This window comes from Salvelinus fontinalis, chromosome 32 (assembly GCF_029448725.1).
Source record: "Salvelinus fontinalis isolate EN_2023a chromosome 32, ASM2944872v1, whole genome shotgun sequence".
In the NCBI taxonomy this organism is placed as follows: domain Eukaryota; kingdom Metazoa; phylum Chordata; class Actinopteri; order Salmoniformes; family Salmonidae; genus Salvelinus; species Salvelinus fontinalis.
In genome coordinates, this window is record NC_074696.1 from 11,349,866 (window position 1) to 11,368,904 (window position 19,039).

Consider the following 19,039-nt stretch of genomic DNA (forward strand, 5'->3'; position numbering starts at 1 on the left):
GGAATGTGACTGGCACACAGGGAATGTGACTGGCACACAGGGAATGTGACTGGCACACAGGGAATGTGACTGGCACACAGGGAATGTGACTGGCACACAGGGAATGTGACTGGCTTAGACAGGAGTGTGGAAGAGGACACACTTCTCTTTGGCCCTCTACTCCTCAGATAATTGGTTATAAAGAAGTAATGACAAAAGGACATGATGCATTCTCTCTGAGGAGGACTGAGGAAGACCATGATGATGGTGGTGGTGGTAAAGGAGGCCTCACTCGGACCAATCATCATCGTCCAACTCCGAGGAGTCGTCTTCGCTGTCGCTGCACTCCACAGCAATACGGCGAGACAAGATGGCCGCTACGTCGTTGCCATAGTTATCCTTCTTCTCCTGTTCTTGCTGTTCCTCCACTTTACGAAGGTTAAAACCTGCAAGAGAGAGCAGGGGGCGTTTAGGATGTGTTTATGTGTACTAGTATCTATCTATGTATGTGTGTAGTGTGTGTGTGTGTGTGGGGTGTGTGTGTGTGTGTGTGTGTGTGTGCGTGGTGTGTGGTGTGTCGTACCTTGCCGGATAGCTGACAGCAAGTCATTGTGAGCGTCAGCGGGGGCTTCTGGCTGAACCTGGGTGGGTTTGAGAGGAGGGGGAGCCCCAATGGAGAAGGAGGGGGGAGGTAGGCCAGAAGAGGGGGGAGGAGGGCCTGGGGGAGGCGGGGGAGGAGGAGGAGGTGCGCCACCACCCTGGGGGAGAGAGGGGGGAGGAGGCGGAGAGATGGTGGTCTGGGAGAGAGGGGAAGGTGGGGCAGGAGGGGAGGGATAGGCAGAGGAGAAGAGAGGAGGGGGAGCAGGGGAGGAGGAGTCAAATCCAGAGAGGGGAGGGGGAGGGATTCCCAAGCCAGAGGGGGGAGGGGGAGGTGGGGCAGGGGGAGGGGCCAGGTTGGGCCGGGAGCCACTGGAAGCAGAAGAGGTCATGGGAGGGGCTGGAGGAGGGTGTGTGGGGCTCAGAACGCTGGTGCGCTTCTGGGTTGGTGCTCCGTACTGTCCGTCATACCTGCCAATGAGAGCGCACGGGATGGATTAGGAACAGGGCGGATTCTCCAAAATGCTCTGCATCCAAAACAACTTGGCCAAAACAATTCTGACCACTGGAGATGAAGGGTGTTGACTGGCGAGTAGACGCTAATGCTAAATTAGCATAAAATCTGTGTTAAAAACGACAGTATTTGGTAAATGATGAGGTGCAAACACCGTTCCCCTTTATCCTGTACTTACGTCATGTCTGGGGGTGGAGGGGGCAGGAAGTCATCGGGAGCGGGGGGAGGGAGGGGGGAGCCGGGATCGAAGGCGTACGACCCTGTACTCTGGTCTAAACCATCAGGGGAGTAACAGCCTTCTCCTGAACCAATACTGCCATTCAGACCCTCAAGAGATTCTCTACACACACCAAGATACATGGGTACACAGACAAAAAAAAAAGAAAGTATTTTGATCAATGACAAGACACCACAATTAAACCATTCTATAGGACAACCCTCTCCCCTACAGACTCAAAACCTCCCTCCTTCATATTCTCTCTCTCTCTCTCCTTCTCCACTTCATATAGCCTCTCCCCCTGTTCTCATCCCCTCCCCCTGTTCTCATCCCCTCCCCCTGTTCTCATCCCCTCCCCCTGTTCTCATCCCCTCCCCCTGTTCTCATCCCCTCCCCCTGTTCTCATCCCCTCCCCCTGTTCTCATCCCCTCCCCCTGTTCTCATCCCCTCCCCCTGTTCTCATTCCCTCCCCCTGTTCTCATTCTCTCTTCATCTCTCACCCCATGTCGTTCTTGGGTACCACAAACTCTTCCCCCATCTTGCGTCGTTCCCACTCATCCTTTCTGGTCTTGATCTTTCTGGGATTCAGAGTCCGCATATTTTGATTGTCCTTCTTCTCCTTCTACTCAGACAGATAGAGAAAAAGAGGGGAGTGAGAAAGAGAGAAAGAGAGGGGAGTGAGAAAGAGAGAGAGGTGGGGAGAAAGAGAGACAGGGAGGGAGAAAGAGAGACAGGGAGGGAGAAAGAGAGAGACAGAGAGAGAGAGAGAGAGAGAGAGAGAGAAAGGGGGGGGGGGGGAGTAAAAAATAAACAGAAAAGAGTGTTTAACAAAGCTATAAGTGCATTTAAATACTGTGTTTAAGAAGAGGACGTACATTTCCCAACAGTCCAAAAACAAACTACTGTCGAATTGAAGTGTGTGTGTGTGTGTGTGTGTGTGAGTGTGTGTTACCCTGTGTTTGCGTCTCTCCTTCATGATGTCCTTGGTGTCCTGCAGCATCTTCTCTTTCCACAGGTCAAAGAAGTAAGACGGGTCCGTGTAGAACTTCAGAGCATCCTTCCCATCGTCCCTAATCATGACAACAGACAATATCAGTGTGTGTGTGTGTGCAGGGTTGCTTAGGGCCCCCGTCCCCCTCACCCCAAAAAGAAAGTGTAATAATAGTAGAATAGACAAGGTGAAAGTTCGTCACTGTATTAGCCGTGTCAGCTAAACATTTTAGAATGTTAGTCTAGCCAGCCAGAGTGCCTTCAGAAAGTACACTACATAAACAAAAGTATGTGGACACCCCTTCAAAATGAGTGGATTTGGCTATTTCAGCCACACCCGTTGCTGACCGGTGTATAAAAATCGAGCACACAGCCATGCAATCTCCATAGACAAAACAATGGCAGTAGAATGGCCTTACTGAAGAGCTCAGTGACTTTCAACGTGCCACCGTCATAGAATGCCACCTTTCCAACAAGTCAGTTCGTCAAATTCCTGCCCTGCTAGAGCTGCCCCCGGTGAAATGTAAGTGCTGTTATTGTAAAGTGGAAACGTCTAGGAGTAACAACGGCTCAGCAGTGAAGTGGTAGGCCACACAAACTCCCAGAACGGGACCGCCGAGTGCTGAAGAGCATTAAAATGTTGTACTCAGTGCCTCTGGAAGCAATGTCAGCACCAAGCATTGTTCGTTGGGAGCTTCGTGAAATGGTTTTCCATGGCCGAGCAGCCTAAGATCAATGCCAACCTTGGCTGGAGTGATGTAAAGCTCACCCCCACTGGACTCTGGAGCAGTGGAAACGCGTTCTCTGGAGTGATGAATGACACTTCACCATCTGGCAGTCCGGCAGTCGAATCTGGGTTTGGCGGATTCCAGGGGAACACTACCTGCCCCAATGCATAGTGCCAACTGTAAAGTTTGGTGGAGGAGGAATAATGGTCTGGGACTGTTTTTCATGGTTCGGGCCCCTTAGTTCCAGTGAAGGGAAATCTTAACGCTACAGCATACAATGACATTCTAGACGATTCTATGCTTCCAACTTTGTGGCAACAGTTTGGGGAAGTCCCTTTCCTGTTTCAGCATGACAATACCCCCGTTCACAAAGTGAGGTCCATATAGAAATGGTTTGTCGAGATCGGTGTGGAATAACTTGACTGGCCTGCACAGAGCCCTGAACTCAACCCCATTGAAGACCTTTGGGATGAATTGGACTCCGACTGCGAGTCAGACCTAATCGACCAACATCAGTGCCCGACCTCACTAATGGTTTTGTGTCCCTGCAGAAATGTCCCGACATCTAGTGGAAAGCCTTCCCATTAGAGTGGATGTTCGACGAGCAGGTGTCCACATACTTTTGGCCATGTAGTGAGATGTATATAAAATGAACGGGAAAAGTTAACGTGTTTGATACCATTCCATTCACGCCATTATTATGAGCCGTCCTCCCCTTAGTTGAGGTGTGTGTGTACCTGTACTGGCTGAGGTTGTTGAGTGGTGGAGGAGGATTACAGGTCAGATAAGTCTCCTGTACAGGCAGTGGTAAAGAGGGTCTACAGAATAACTGCTGGTCCTGAGTCAGATTACTATGAAATGCTTTCTTCTGGGTGATGGCCTGCAGAGAGACTGGGAGAGATTGATTGAGGGAGGTTGGAGATAGAGAAGAGAGAAGGAGACAGAGAGAGAGAGTTAGGATTAGTATTTGAGACAGAAGCAAACAGTATCTGTTGCATAACATCTACTGAATTCTGACTTGAAAACTAAAACACAGGGCAGTTTTTATGTAACATGCAGCGGGTTCACTGGACATAGGTCGTACCAGTTAGGAACTTAAAAATCATGTTCAATTAAGATTCCCCATTGAAATAGTTTTTTAGTCGAATATGTTTAAACTGTGTCCAGGAAACGCCCCCGTGGTGTATAATGAGGGATGTGCATATTTCCCTTTCAAGACGATTGGATACATATCTAGATACATGGGCTCCGATACAGGAACGATACGTTTTAGTTTGAAACGATTCGGTTTGATTAGAGGAACGAATCGATGCGATTCAGGTTCAATGCGATAGTATTCGACACACTAACATTTGTTGCAAAATCACATTTATATTTCCATTCTAAATTAAAATCTGCTGCTGATGGAGCTCATGAGCTGGGCCTCTCCGAGCTGGGCCTCTCCGAGCTGGGCCTCTCCGAGCTGGGCCTCTCCGAGCTGGGCCTCTCCGAGCTGGGCCTCTCCGAGCTGGGCCTCTCCGAGCTGGGCCTCTCCGAGCTGGGGTGTGTGTGTGTGTGGTGTATGTCTATAGTGTATGTGGGCACCAGACTGTTTCTCTTCTCCTCCCCATAGGATACCTGATGGCTAACAATAACATATCCTGACATAATGTAAACAATATACATTACCCTCTCTCCCTCAGTGAAATGAATAAGTATATTTCATAAATAAGAAATCAGAACCCATCAATATGTCTATAGTGTATGTGGGTACCTGAGCTGAACCATATGGGAAACTGGGCATCCACCACCCCACTATCAGTTAGGGGGAGCAATGTTTGCTTTTATTCCCCCCCAACACACTTTTGATCACAAACGACCAATTAATTAGCCTTTAAAAAAAAATGTAAGTGTTAAGAGCAAGTAATGTATAAATATGCATCTTAACAAAATGTGCTATGACATAGCCAATGAATATCAAGCTTAACTTTGGATTTCACCCCTGTCTCATAATCAAATGGTTTCGGCCGTTTGGAAGTCGAAGGACTAGGAGTGAGCTTCTCTTCCTCTCCTGCTTCGGCCATGCAGCGCGGATAGCAAAAGTGATTATGAAATTATCGACTTTATCCTCTATATCTAAAAATGACCATATAAACTGATTGTTTAAAGCAAAACTAATGCTGATGGTGTACCTGAATAGGTTAGGCTACTTTTATTCAGGTAAAACACCCTTTCCAACAACGCAATGAAAAAAATAAAAAAATAAAATAAAAGTATTTAAGTATTTAAAATAAAATAACACACAACAATACTGCGCAAGCCATTTTACACTCAGATGAGCCAGATCAGGGGTAGGCCTAACACTTACTGGTCTAATCAAATCGTATGTCACATACAACCGGTGTAGACTTTACAGTGAAATGCTATGTTACAAGGCCTTAACCACCAAATCAGTTAAAAAAAATGTAAATACCAACTAACATTGCCTGGGGTTGTTCAGCATGCAAAAGGACTTGTCGTCCAATGACTATCAACTTCATTACATGCTTAGTTTGACACTAAAGGAGAGGACGCAATTGTCACAAAAGACGAGGTATTTTCAGAATGTAGAAAGGAAGTCATTGGAGCGAAACGTTTAAGTGAACCGGAGATTCGTAATGTTTGAATCGAATTTCTGACCGATGCATGCTACATTTGGATCGGTTTGGGGTCTTGCGGATGTAACAGTATAACTTTACATCCATCCCCTCGCCCCGACCCGGGCATGAACCAGGGACCCTCTGCACACATCAACAACAGTCAACCACGAAGCATCGTTACCCATCACTCTACAAAAGCCGCAGCCCTTGCAGAGCAAGGGGAACCACTACTTCAAGGTCTCAAAGTGAGTGACGTAACCGATTGAAACGCTATTAGCGCGCACCACCGCTAACTAGCTAGCCATTTCACATCCGTTACACGGACAGATGGACTCATACAGTATATTAAACATTTGAACCAGGGACCGATGTACTCATATCTTAATCATTTGAACCAGGGACCGATGCTCTCATATCTTAAATCATTTGAATCGGGGACTGATCGTTACATCCCTGTGCATAATGTCAGTCTCTTACCCTCCTCCTCTTTAGGGTCGAGCTGGGTGACTTTCACCTGTAGACGGTCCACTCTCTCACCCAGTGAGTTCACCCTGATAGCAAACGCCCCCGCTTGCACAAACAGCTCTCCAAACACATCCTCTGCATACTTACCTACACAAACAAATGTATATTTATAGCCTACATACACACACGATTACATAAGACACACACCATCATACTACAATATACATACATTGCATTAAGTACTTCCCTAGGTATAAACTCACATCACACAAACAGAGACTTACTGAGGCTGCCTAGCTGGCGTATGATGTTGGCGAGGCTGATGTTGGTGACACACTCCAGCTCGCTGCGGATGGTGCTGGGGAGCACCTGCCGGCACACATGGCGAGGCTCGATGTTCCTCGTCACCAACGGCATTTTGTGACGGGAGAGGGGGGGCGGTGGGCTTCCCCTGGAGGAGGAGCGAGGCGGGTGGGAGCATGTGAGAAAGAGAGACGGCTAGCACTGGTCAGATAGAGAAGACTTTACTGGTCTGATAGAAATGTGTTTCCTAGATCAGACATCCCACAGTGGGATGTGTCTTTGTGATGTAGATTAGAGACGCTCCATTTCTAGACACTATTTCTATCCATCGTTTAAAAATAAAAATAAAAATCATTCCGTTCAATAAAGCACCATGTGACTGACTAGCAGACATACGACTAAAGCAGAACCAAAACCACAGCCTAGTTCTATTCTGGTCCTTCCCCTCTTCCCTTAACCCCATTTCAATGTGCATACATCTGAGGAGTGCAAACAATATGGTGGACTGGTGGTGGAGGCTCAACACACACACACACACACACACACACACACACACACATTTATAGATGATAGGGAATGAATGAAACTCGACTCAATCAACTCCAGCACCATAATACTGTAATGTACCCAGCAGCCACACGGGGTCGCTCTAGTCAACACCAACTCCCATTAGAACAACCACAGCCTAAGTGAATTCTCCTCGGCTTTTCCAGTAAACACTAATGTGCATTTGCTGTCTCCGCACTCTATAAACTATAAAGCACTTTTATTGAGTTAAAACAATTAGCCAACTGTCTAGCAGGGTACAGTAGCTACTAATGGTCGGGGCATTTCACTTGACAGGCAAGCTCATTGATCCCATTTGATGAATATTTACACGTTGATTACAAGCGTTGGGTATGACGTAAACAGACCAAAAAAACTTCCTGACAAAAACAGAATGTTATGAAGCCAGATGTCCCATCGCCCAAACTATGTAACACCTATTTCTATATACCATACAGTTGAGTGCATCAGTGTAGCGACACCCTACAATGGAGTGCGCCAGTGTCATGACTTTTACACTGACACAAAAGCAAGACAGCCCAACTCTGTACCTGACAAAAAAATGTATTTCTCGACATAAAAACTCATCTAAAAAGGAGACCTGTTTTGAGTCCTAAGCATAGAAACACACCCAGAAACTGCATTACAATAGTCACGGCGAGGGAAGTTGACATGAAACTTGGGCTCTCGGCCTTGTCAGTTTAGCAGGAAGTAAAGTTGAAAGCGCCCCTCATTATGTCCGAAAATCGTCGGAGAAAACAAATCTTCTATATTAACTTCAGAAAAACGCGATAAATAAACACTGATCGCTTACCGTCAAGCGGCCAATTGTAGAATCAGTCAAATTAGTCTTGTTTCTACTTTTCGGAGTCTTTCGGCAGCAACAAAAATGAAAGATGTACTGTAAACGGAGGGACTAGGAGGATCACAAAGAGAAGTCCCACATTTGTGAACTTCTGATTGGACAAGGCTTCGACATTCCAGGCGCCGATTGGTTCCTCTCAATCTCAATCTGTGTCAGCAGCGAGGACATGGCAATTTGGAAGTACTATACGTAACTCCACCAGTCTAGTCGTAAACATTTGTCCGCAGTTTGCGTAGCAAGGGCGGAGATACGTAACGCACATTCCAGAGTATGCTCAGCGGGTTAGAACCAGGGGAGAATGACTGCCCCCTTCCATTGATAATTTCGAGTTGAAGGCCGACCGCAGTACTGCCGGCATTGTTTTTAGAAAACAGCATCGATCCCCCATTATAGTGGAATGGGGAAATGGCGATCTTCGTGGTCAATATTCGTGGATATAAATGTTTTTTCGAACACAGTTAATGGTACCAATAATTGCTTTTATTTCACCAGATGTGTGTCGTTAAACCGATTACTTTAAAGTCACACACAGACAAAGATATAAGTATAGTTTAGTTGCTAATGGAAGACTGCAGTACCTCGGGTGGCCTTCAATTTGAGATACTCCATGAGAGGAGGCAGCACTGAGCAGGCCTGCAACGTCACTTCCACTTCCAACGTCACTCTTCACTTTGTGTTTTACATTACGAGAATGCTAGTAAACCCCTTCGGATTACTTTCTTATGAAATTACGATTCCTCAATGACTCGAGGAACTTATCTACCCACCCACCCACCCCCCCCCCCCACCTTAAATATTATGCTTGCCCATACTAGCTACTTGTATTGCTTTTTAGGGACATTTCCATCTCTGTGTGTTAGCTAGCTAGCTAGCTAGTTAGCTTCGGGTCTATTCCGTTACCTCAGAAGTTAGCTAGCCAAGTTAGCCAAACATAGCTACTGTAGCTAGTTAGCTTGTTGACCCGTGGTGTTGTGCCAGGCCCTGCTTGACTGCCGCACCAGCCCATTGATCCATCATTACCACTCCCTGGCTTGGAGTTATGCTGTGATCACAGATCTCAGCAGTGCTGTAAACTACCTGTCCTTGCTTAACCGAGTCCACCAATGCCGAGACTGACAGTCCACGCTTGACTGTGCCAGTCAGATAGCTTCATATAGGAGGCCGTTTCGAGCCCGGATCCTGATACATATTTAGGCGGGATTCTTGACCCTGAAGCACGACGGGTCGGAGCCAAGGTTAGTATAACTTTCTCTTGAAGCATCCGAAGCTGATACATCGAAACAGAAAGCTATTTTTTTGTTTCATTTTTCTTGGAACAGACTTCTCTTTTGTAAAAATCTGTTCTCTGCACACTGATTCAGTGCAGTACATGAATGTCGTTCCACCCATGTCAACAGTGTGAAAAACAGCTCTCAGCCTCAGATGAGCACACACTTTGCGTTCTTTGCTTGGGAGTTGAACATTCCTCAAGCGGCTGCACAGGCTAGCAGCTCTTGCACCCACTGTCAGAAATTGAAATCTCAATTTGCACACTTTGGGAGCGGAGCCTGCGGATTATCATCAGATGAGTCTGCCACACAGACTAATGCTCCAGGTCTATTGACGGGTCTCACTCCCCTCTTGATCCGTCGGCCCAATAAACGCCATCGCTCATCCTCGTCTGGGCACAAATCTCGACGCACTGAAATGCGCAAGGAGATTAAGTCACTGGACAATCGTATGGCAACCACTGAGTCTGCCCTCGAGCACATCCTGGCCAGGCTTCCCCAGCTGGTACCAAACCCAACCCCTACCTCTGAACGGAGCGCGGTTGTTGAATCGGATGACACTGACGTACTGTCCACAAGAGCCTCCCACTCTAATGACACAGACTATGAACACTCTGATGAGGATGATGCTATGTACCACAGCTCTATAATTGTTCAGTCCCAGCCTGCCGGCCTGGCAGCGATGGTCGACCAGAAAATATCCTTGTCTGAAATCTTTGAGGGCAAGCAGGAACTTCAACATGGAACATGCACCTATTGCCATGGCGTCCACATCAGTTCTTCAAAGAATGAGACATCCATCCTGTTGTTCAAAGACTTTGTGTGTGAGCTCCAACGCACTTGGATTACGTCAAATAACAGAACCCCTGCCATGCCAAGCATATGCACTCGCTTAGCTACAGTTCATGGTGCAGATGAGAATGGTTTTGTCCATTTCCCCCGTATGGACAAATCATTTGCTTCGCTTGTTCTGCCTGCTTCTCTCCGTACAAGTTCAGAGTAAGAGCTGCCTAACAAACGATGCAGGGCATCTGATCGCTTGCTACGCAGGACACATGACAGCACTGCTTCAGCCACTAGGCTAAGCCATTCAGCAGCGATACTATCAGAAGGAGCTGCAGGAACGCCTTTCCACAAACTGCTGAGACCATGAAAAAACTGTTTACAGTTACAGACCTGCTCATCCAATGCCTTCAGGGCAATGCTCAGATGGTTGGAAAATCATTGGCAACACTTTGTGTTGCACGGCATCACCTATGGTTGGAGCAGTCCATTCTCCCTATGGTTAGAGCAGTCCATTCTCCCTATGGTTGGAGCAGTCCATTCTCCCTATGGTTGGAGCAGTCCAATCTCCCTATGGTTAGAGCAGTCCATTCTCTATATGGTTAGAGCAGTCCAATCTCCCTATGGTTAGAGCAGTCCATTCTCTATATCACAGGTGTCAAACTCATTCCACGGGGGGCCGAGTGTCTGCGGGTTTTCGCTCCTCCCTTATACTTGATTGATGAATTAACATCACTAATTAGTTAGGAACTCCCCACACCTGGTTGTCTAGGGCTTTATTGAAAGGAAAAACCAAAAACCTGCAGACACTAGGCCCTCCGTGGAATGAGTTTGACACCCCTGCTCTATATGGTTAGAGCAGTCCATTCTCTATATCACAGGTGTCAAACTCATTCCACGGGGGGCCGAGTGTCTGCGGGTTTTCGCTCCTCCCTTATACTTGATTGATGAATTAACATCACTAATTATTAGGAACTCCCCACACCTGGTTGTCTAGGGCTTTATTGAAAGGAAAAACCAAAAACCTGCAGACACTAGGCCCTCCGTGGAATGAGTTTGACACCCCTGCTCTATATGGTTAGAGCAGTCCATTCTCTATATGGTTAGAGCAGTCCATTCTCTATATGGTTAGAGCAGTCCATTCTCTATATGGTTAGAGCAGTCCATTCTCTATATGGTTAAAGCAGTCCATTCTCTATATGGTTAGAGCAGTCCATTCTCTATATGGTTAGAGCAGTCCATTCTCCCTATGGTTAGAGCAGTCCAATCTCCATATGGTTAGAGCAGTCCATTCTCCCTATGGTTAGAGCAGTCCATTCTCTATATGGTTAGAGCAGTCCAATCTCCATATGGTTAGAGCAGTCCATTCTCCCTATGGTTAGAGCAGTCCATTCTCTATATGGTTAGAGCAGTCCAATGTCCCTATGGTTAGAGCAGTCCATTCTCTATATGGTTAGAGCAGTCCATTCTCCCTATGGTTAGAGCAGTCCAATCTCCCTATGGTTAGAGCAGTCCATTCTCTATATGGTTAGAGCAGTCCAATCTCCCTATGGTTAGAGCAGTCCATTCTCTATATGGTTAGAGCAGTCCATTCTTTATATGGTTAGAGCAGTCCATTCTCTATATGGTTAGAGCAGTCCATTCTCTATATGGTTAGAGCAGTCCATTCTCCCTATGGTTAGAGCAGTCCAATCTCCCTATGGTTAGAGCAGTCCATTCTCCCTATGGTTGGAGCAGTCCATTCTCCCTATGGTTGGAGCAGTCCATTCTCCCTATGGTTGGAGCAGTCCATTCTCCCTATGGTTGGAGCAGTCCATTCTCCCTATGGTTAGAGCAGTCCATTCTCTATATGGTTAGAGCAGTCCATTCTCCCTATGGTTAGAGCAGTCCAATCTCCCTATGGTTAGAGCAGTCCATTCTCTATATGGTTAGAGCAGTCCATTCTCCCTATGGTTGGAGCAGTCCATTCTCCCTATGGTTAGAGCAGTCCATTCTCTATATGGTTAGAGCAGTCCATTCTCTATAATATTAGAGCAGTCCATTCTCTATAATATTAGAGCAGTCCATTCTCTATATGGTTAGAGCTGTCCATTCTCCCTATGGTTAGAGCAGTCCATTCTCCCTATGGTTAGAGCAGTCCATTCTCCCTATGGTTGAAGCAGTCCATTCTCCCTATGGTTAGAGCAGTCCATTCTCTATATGGTTAGAGCAGTCCAATCTCACTATGGTTAGAGCAGTCCATTCTCCCTATGGTTAGAGCAGTCCATTCTCTATATGGTTAGAGCAGTCCATTCTCTATATGGTTAGAGCAGTCCAATCTCCCTATGGTTAGAGCAGTCCATTCTCCCTATGGTTAGAGCAGTCCAATCTCCCTATGGTTAGAGCAGTCCATTCTCCCTATGGTTAGAGCAGTCCATTCTCCCTATGGTTAGAGCAGTCCAATCTCCCTTTGGTTAGAGCAGTCCAATCTCCCTATGGTTGGAGCAGTCCAATCTCCCTATGGTTGGAGCAGTCCATTCTCCCTATGGTTAGAGCAGTCCATTCTCTATATGGTTAGAGCAGTCCAATCTCCCTATGGTTAGAGCAGTCCATTCTCCCTATGGTTAGAGCAGTCCATTCTCTATATGGTTAGAGCAGTCCATTCTCTATATGGTTAGAGCAGTCCATTCTCCCTATGGTTAGAGCAGTCCAATCTCCCTATGGTTAGAGCAGTCCAATCTCCCTATGGTTAGAGCAGTCCATTCTCTATATGGTTAGAGCAGTCCATTCTCCCTATGGTTAGAGCAGTCCAATCTCCCTATGGTTGGAGCAGTCCAATCTCCCTATGGTTAGAGCAGTCCATTCTCTATATGGTTAGAGCAGTCCAATCTCCCTATGGTTAGAGCAGTCCATTCTCCCTATGGTTAGAGCAGTCCAATCTCCCTATGGTTGGAGCAGTCCAATCTCCCTATGGTTGGAGCAGTCCATTCTCCCTATGGTTAGAGCAGTCCATTCTCTATATGGTTAGAGCAGTCCATTCTCCCTATGGTTAGAGCAGTCCAATCTCCCTATGGTTGGAGCAGTCCAATCTCCCTATGGTTGGAGCAGTCCATTCTCCCTATGGTTAGAGCAGTCCATTCTCTATATGGTTAGAGCAGTCCAATCTCCCTATGGTTAGAGCAGTCCAATCTCTATATGGTTAGAGCAGTCCAATCTCCTTATGGCTAGAACAGTCCAATTTCCCTAAACTATTACTCCCGTTCCATGGCCTCAACTGGGATGCCAAATAACCAGGCTCAGACTCACCTGCTCAGGAGTGGAGCAACAGACACTCTCAGCCCTACCCGAAGAGGTGGAGCGCAGCATCGTCCAACAGACAGAGGCGCTCCATATGCAGGCCGCGTCCCCTCTGCACCACAGCACGCAGAGCCTCGATCCTGACGGAACCGACTCTCTAACGCAACACCGTTTCCTCGAGCACCACTTTTCCCGCAGGTCAAAGGCCAACAAATGGGTGTTACACACTCTAACACAAGGCTACGCACTACAATTTTGTCAGCGACCCCCTCACGCTTCAGGGGTGTCTTGAAAGCATCGCAGTCCTGCTCCAAAAGCAAACACTCTGCTCAGAAATCTCCTTGCTCCTGGAAAAGCAATGGAACAGGTAGAACCAGTGCAACAAAACTGCAGGTTTTTGTGCCAAAAAAAACGGACGGAAGCTTCCATCCGATCCTGGATCTAAGGTGCCTGAATCGTCATCTTTCAGCACTTCAAAATTCTGCCAATCAAAATCATCCTTAAGTCAGTAGAACCAGGTGATTGGTCCACCACAGTGGACCTGAAAGACGCATACTTTCATATCCCCATTCTACCGGCAAACAGAAAAATACCTGAGATTTGCCGCTCGGCCGTTCGCTGCCCCTCACACTTTCACAGAGTGCATAAGCACTAGCCCCCCATTGCCAAGCAGGAGTCAGGGTCCTGAACTACTTAAACAATTGGCTAATATGTGCAGGGTCACAAAGCCTTGGCACACAAGTACATGGCCTCACATCACCTCTCAGAGATTGAGACTAACAATGAACTTAGAAATGAGTTCTCTGGTCCCCACTCAGTGTATGCACTTCCTAGGCTTGGCACTGGACACTCAAATCATGCGAGTAACACTCTCCAGAAAGAGTGGTATCTTTGACAAATTGTTCTTCAACATTCAAACTGACAGAAAACAGGTGACAGCGCTAGAGAGTCAGAGGCTCCTAGGTTTCCTAGCTGCTGCGGTCCATGTTGTACTAATGGTCTTGCTCCTCATGCAACCAATACAGCGCTGGTACAACAGACACTATCTATGTCCCAGAAGGGACAAACACAAAAAGGCTGTGACAATTTTGCAATGAGTATACTGAAATGTGAGTTATAGATCTGTCATTCTCATTGAAAGCAAGTCAAAGAAGCAGTAGTAATGTTCTATATGTGCTTTTTCTATGCTTCCCGTTCATACGTTTAGTTTTTGCAACTTTTACTTTCAGTTTTGTACACCACCTTCAAACAGCTGAAAATGCAATATTTTTGGTTATGGAAAATATATTTCAGAGGTTTAGATGGTACAATGATTCTCTACACATTTCTTGTTTTGTCACATAACCTGAAACTAGACTAACTATTAGAATTTTAGCAACCAGAAAATGGTGGAGGGACTTCTGCATATTGCACCTTTAAGTCTACTGATCATAAATCACAAAATGATCAGTTCTGTGATGAATCAATGTCAACTGTTGAGCCTAAAATGGTTTCAATGAGTGCTCACATAAGCCTTTACAGATACGTACGTGGTGATTATCTAATCATAACATTTGATCTTGAGAACACACTGAGCAACAGCATCAAATGTGAATGACAGTAGCTGGTCTGATCCATTTGGCACAGATTGCATTCAGATCGGATTTGTTCATCGGTACACTCAACACAACCATCTCACATTTATCAACTAAGGTCTTGGATAAAAATATTTGTTCCCGCTTTTATCCCCCCACAACTGGACTGGAAAATACAATAAAGGAGAGTGATAGTAACACTGAGCTGGACAGAGGAACTGAGGAGAGCCCCTTCTAGTAAATCCCCTGCTTTATGGCACATCTCTGTCACCACAGTCCATAAATGTAAGATTATAGCCCTCTTACTACTACAGACTCAATGTTATGACCGCACCATCAGTGGGGTCTGTGGTTCTGGACACGGCGCCCTCTCTCAACGCAGATAAGTGAGCGTACTGTGAACCTTGTTCATACTTATCAACCATCAGTGAGATGTTCTATACAGAGGCTTTCCCCTCTTGGTGCTGTTGTACCTAATTGAAGCCTCATGTAAGTTAGTTCTCTGTAACGTCGACGCAGAGAGTCAGGAAGCAGGTGCAGTTAGTGAGTTTAATAATAATGAAAGGAGAACGATACAAAACAAGAGAAACGTCTGACAAGGAAACATAATTAATACTGCCTGAAGAGTGATGCTAGGGAATTGCTAGATAAAGGGGACGTAATCAGGGTAGTGATGGAGTCCAGGTGTGCCTCATGATGGGGCGCAGGTGTGTGTAATGAGGGTTGTCAGGTGTACGTAGTGAGGTTTGCCAGGTGTGCGTAATGAGGGTTGCCAAGTGTACGTAATGAGGGTTGCCAGATGTGTGTAATGAGGGTTGCCAGGTGTGTGTAATGAGGGTTGCCAGGTGTGTGTAATGAGGGTTGGCAGGTGTGCATAATGATGGGTTGCCAGATACTGGTCAGCAGAGAGGAGGAAAATACTGGTCGGCAGAGAGGAGGAAAATACTGGTCGGCAGAGAGGAGGAAAATACTGGTCGGCAGAGAGGAGGAAAATACTGGTCGGCAGAGAGGAGGAAAATACTGGTCGGCAGAGCGGAGGAAAATACTGGTCAGCAGAGTGGAGGAAAATACTGGTCGGCAGAGTGGAGGAAAATACTGGCCGGCAGAGTGGAGGAAAATACTGGTCGGCAGAGAGGAGGAAAATACTGGTCGGCAGAGTGGAGGAAAATACTGGTCGCCAGAGAGGAGGAAAATACTGGTCGGCAGAGAGGAGGAAAATACTGGTCGGCAGAGTGGAGGAAAATACTGGTCGGCAGAGAGGAGGAAAATACTGGTCGGCAGAGAGGAGGAAAATACTGGTCGGCAGAGAGGAGGAAAATACTGGTCGGCAGAGAGGAGGAAAATACTGGTCGGCAGAGAGGAGGAAAATACTGGTCGGCAGAGAGGAGGAAAATACTGGTCGGCAGAGAGGAGGAAAATACTGGTCAGCAGAGTGGAGGAAAACGCTCCTCCTTGCTTTTCAATGACGGATAGAAATGTACACGTTTTGTGCACTTGTAGGAAGCAAACACTCCCCCATTGCTGACTAGAAATGATATATAACTGGGCTAATAACTCACTAACTATCAAAGAATATGAACAAATGTGCACCCTTGGCTACATGCAGCTCTCGCTTTGATCTCAAAACAAGCACATCTACTGACGGCCGCTGGCGCTGTAAACAGACAGAGTGTGTTTGAGTGGTAAGGTTAAATCAACCGACTGGCGCTGTAAACAGACAGAGTGTTTGAGTGGTAAGGTTAAATCAACCGACTGGCGCTGTAAACAGACAGAGTGTGTTTGAGTGGTAAGGTTAAAGCAACCGACTGGCGCTATAAACAGACAGAGTGTTTGAGTGGTAAGGTTAAATCAACCGACTGGCGCTGTAAACAGACAGAGTGTTTGAGTGGTAAGGTTAAAGCAACCGACTGGCGCTGTAAACAGACAGAGTGTTTGAGTGGTAAGGTTAAAGAAACCGACTGTAGTCCAAAGTCAAGAAGTGAAGTCAGGGGAGGAGGTGCAACTGCCACAGCCGAAAGTCGGACACTGTGGTTTTTTCCAACAGCAGAGGCTCATATCGACATTGCTGCTCGGTCTCTGGTACTTTTTATATCTGATTTCTGTTTTCAGTGCTTATAAAAGTTTTCTTTCTACTGTCGAAATAAACATGTCTCCAAGCCCTATATCACACACTGACCAACTGAAATCATATGTGTGTACATTGTACAATCAATTAGTGAGGGAGAGCTTCAAATATCACATCCATGTGTATACTGTCTATCCACTGTAGCCTGCTATATATGAATCGCTGCATATCTTTGGTTACGTTCCCGTGGGTCAAACACAAACACCATAATGATTGGTTGACAATAGAGCCTTGCACAATGCAGGCAATGGCTGCAAGATGAAATGGGTGAAGATCAACTGCAGAAACTTGCAGTCGACTGAAGTCAAAACTTAATGATCTATTATCATCAGATTTTTATCAAGTTCATGCAGTTGACATGTAGGCGCACTTCACGACAATTTTTATCCCCATTAATGCAACACACTTTGACGATGGTCACCGACTTGACAAAAAGGGATCCGCGAAGAACACGCCCACAGTCTAGTTCAAAGTGAATGGCACAGATCCATACATGGCAATGACCAATTTGCATACAGTATAGGCCTCCTGCAGCTCTGATTGGTTTGGCCTGTCTAAGTAGAGTAGGAGTCTGAGTTGTGCCTGTCAATGGTCACGTTTGAGTGCAAGGTTAAAGCAACAAACTGTAGATGAAAGTCAAGGAGTGAGGGGGTGCCAAGATTCTCCCACAATGCAGGCGATGGCTGCTGGATGAAGCTGGTGAAGAGCAACTGCAGAAAATTGCAGTCGACTGCAGTCAAAACTTCATGACCTTTTGGTCACATAATTGTTGTAAAGTTCATGCAGTCGACATGTAGGCACAAGTCGGACAATTGTTTTTAGCCCATAATGCAACACATTTTGAAAGGCGGTGACCATCTGACAAAGTGATCCACTCAAACGCGCCCATTGCAATAGAATCCATGCACTCTGCCTAAAACAAAATCTCTTGCATAGTTAGTTTTGCATACTAAGTCTTGCATAGTTAGTTTTGTTTCGGTATGTTGCATTGAAAGTGGCTAATATTTGCGTTGATTCGATCACAATTCCCACAGTAAAGGGAACCGTTGATAGTGTTAACTAAAGGGGAAAACTCTATAAAAGTTGAGTGAAGTTCAATCTCGTGTTTCTCTGTGCAGGCTAATATTTATTCTGTGGCAGTCCCGGAGAAGCTGCATTCCTGCACACGTCCGCAGTTTAGAGGGAACATTAACCCCACATAATAATAATACTGTCTTTTTCACACAGAGAAAGACCATTTTAATACTCAACTCACAATAAATAGATTATAAAAAATGCCTACATAAAATCGTATTGATTAATAAAGCAAAGGTGACTAAAGTGAGTGTTTGAATGAAAGATTGGCCTTGATCCCTGGTCTGCACTGAGGAATCCCAGACAGAATAGAATTGAAAATAATAGAATACTTTATTACCGTTCGACAACGGTTGACATGTTGTGTGCTCAGTGATAAACTACACCAGACAGTATTGCCTATCTGTTCTGGGTTAACAGATTAGGCAGGCTAATCTCTAGGCAGTGGCTGGCTGGTTCCCAAACCATTGTTGTGTCCACTGCCCAGATTGGTATTTTTTGGCAGCTTGGAGGCTTGAAAGAGATTTTAGGTGAGGGACCCGCCTAAACCTTCACCATTTTCTAGTGACCCTTCAGGTGAACTGAACAATGTCTCTAGTCAGTGGTTCTGGTTGCAACCGACTAAAAGTACCCAAGTCTTGATTCCTGATTCTCCGACTGGGAAACACTGGTGTAGATTTCTTTCTTCACCATCATGGGACAAACACTGCAGTGGAATATACTGACTGACAGACAGACAGGCTGAGAGAGAGAGAGACAGGCTGAGAGAGAGAGAGAGAGAGCGAGTGTGTGTGTGTGTGTGTGTGTGTGTGTGTGTGTGTGTGTGTGTGTGTGTGTGTGTGTGTGTGTGTGTGTGTGTGTGTGTGTGTGTGTGTGTGTGTGTGTGTGTGTGTGTGTGTGTGTGTGTGTGTGTGTGTGTGTGTGTGTGTGTGTGTGTGTGTGTGTGTGTGAGGGGAGGTGGTGTGCATGTGTATGTGTATAGCTGTTGTGTTAACCCAGCTTAGTGTATAAAAGCTGTGTGCATTTTCCACTTTGTGCCGTAGGACGCTTTGCCCCGGAGAGCTATGGGCCAGTCAAAACCCATCATCCTGGAGCCCCTCTGGAACGCTGAACCAAT

At 46.2% G+C, this 19,039-nt stretch overlaps 1 protein-coding gene across 1 annotated transcript in view; it reads right to left on the bottom strand.

Annotated features, from left to right (window-relative positions):
• LOC129830721 (actin-binding protein WASF2-like) overlaps nucleotides 1–7,943 on the bottom strand; it is an 8,888-nt gene extending 945 nt beyond the window's left edge. The window contains exons 1-9 of the mRNA XM_055893361.1: nucleotides 7,772–7,943; nucleotides 6,393–6,559; nucleotides 6,121–6,255; nucleotides 3,763–3,916; nucleotides 2,260–2,377; nucleotides 1,808–1,929; nucleotides 1,269–1,430; nucleotides 563–1,047; nucleotides 1–425 (exon numbers count right to left, since the gene is read on the bottom strand). The exon at nucleotides 1–425 is cut by the window's left edge and continues 945 nt beyond it. Of these exons, the coding sequence (XP_055749336.1) occupies nucleotides 268–425; nucleotides 563–1,047; nucleotides 1,269–1,430; nucleotides 1,808–1,929; nucleotides 2,260–2,377; nucleotides 3,763–3,916; nucleotides 6,121–6,255; nucleotides 6,393–6,525 (1,467 nt within the window). The 5' untranslated portion in view covers nucleotides 6,526–6,559; nucleotides 7,772–7,943 and the 3' untranslated portion in view covers nucleotides 1–267. The remainder of the gene's footprint in view (nucleotides 426–562; nucleotides 1,048–1,268; nucleotides 1,431–1,807; nucleotides 1,930–2,259; nucleotides 2,378–3,762; nucleotides 3,917–6,120; nucleotides 6,256–6,392; nucleotides 6,560–7,771) is intronic.
• Between the last annotated feature and the right edge of the window lie 11,096 nt (nucleotides 7,944–19,039).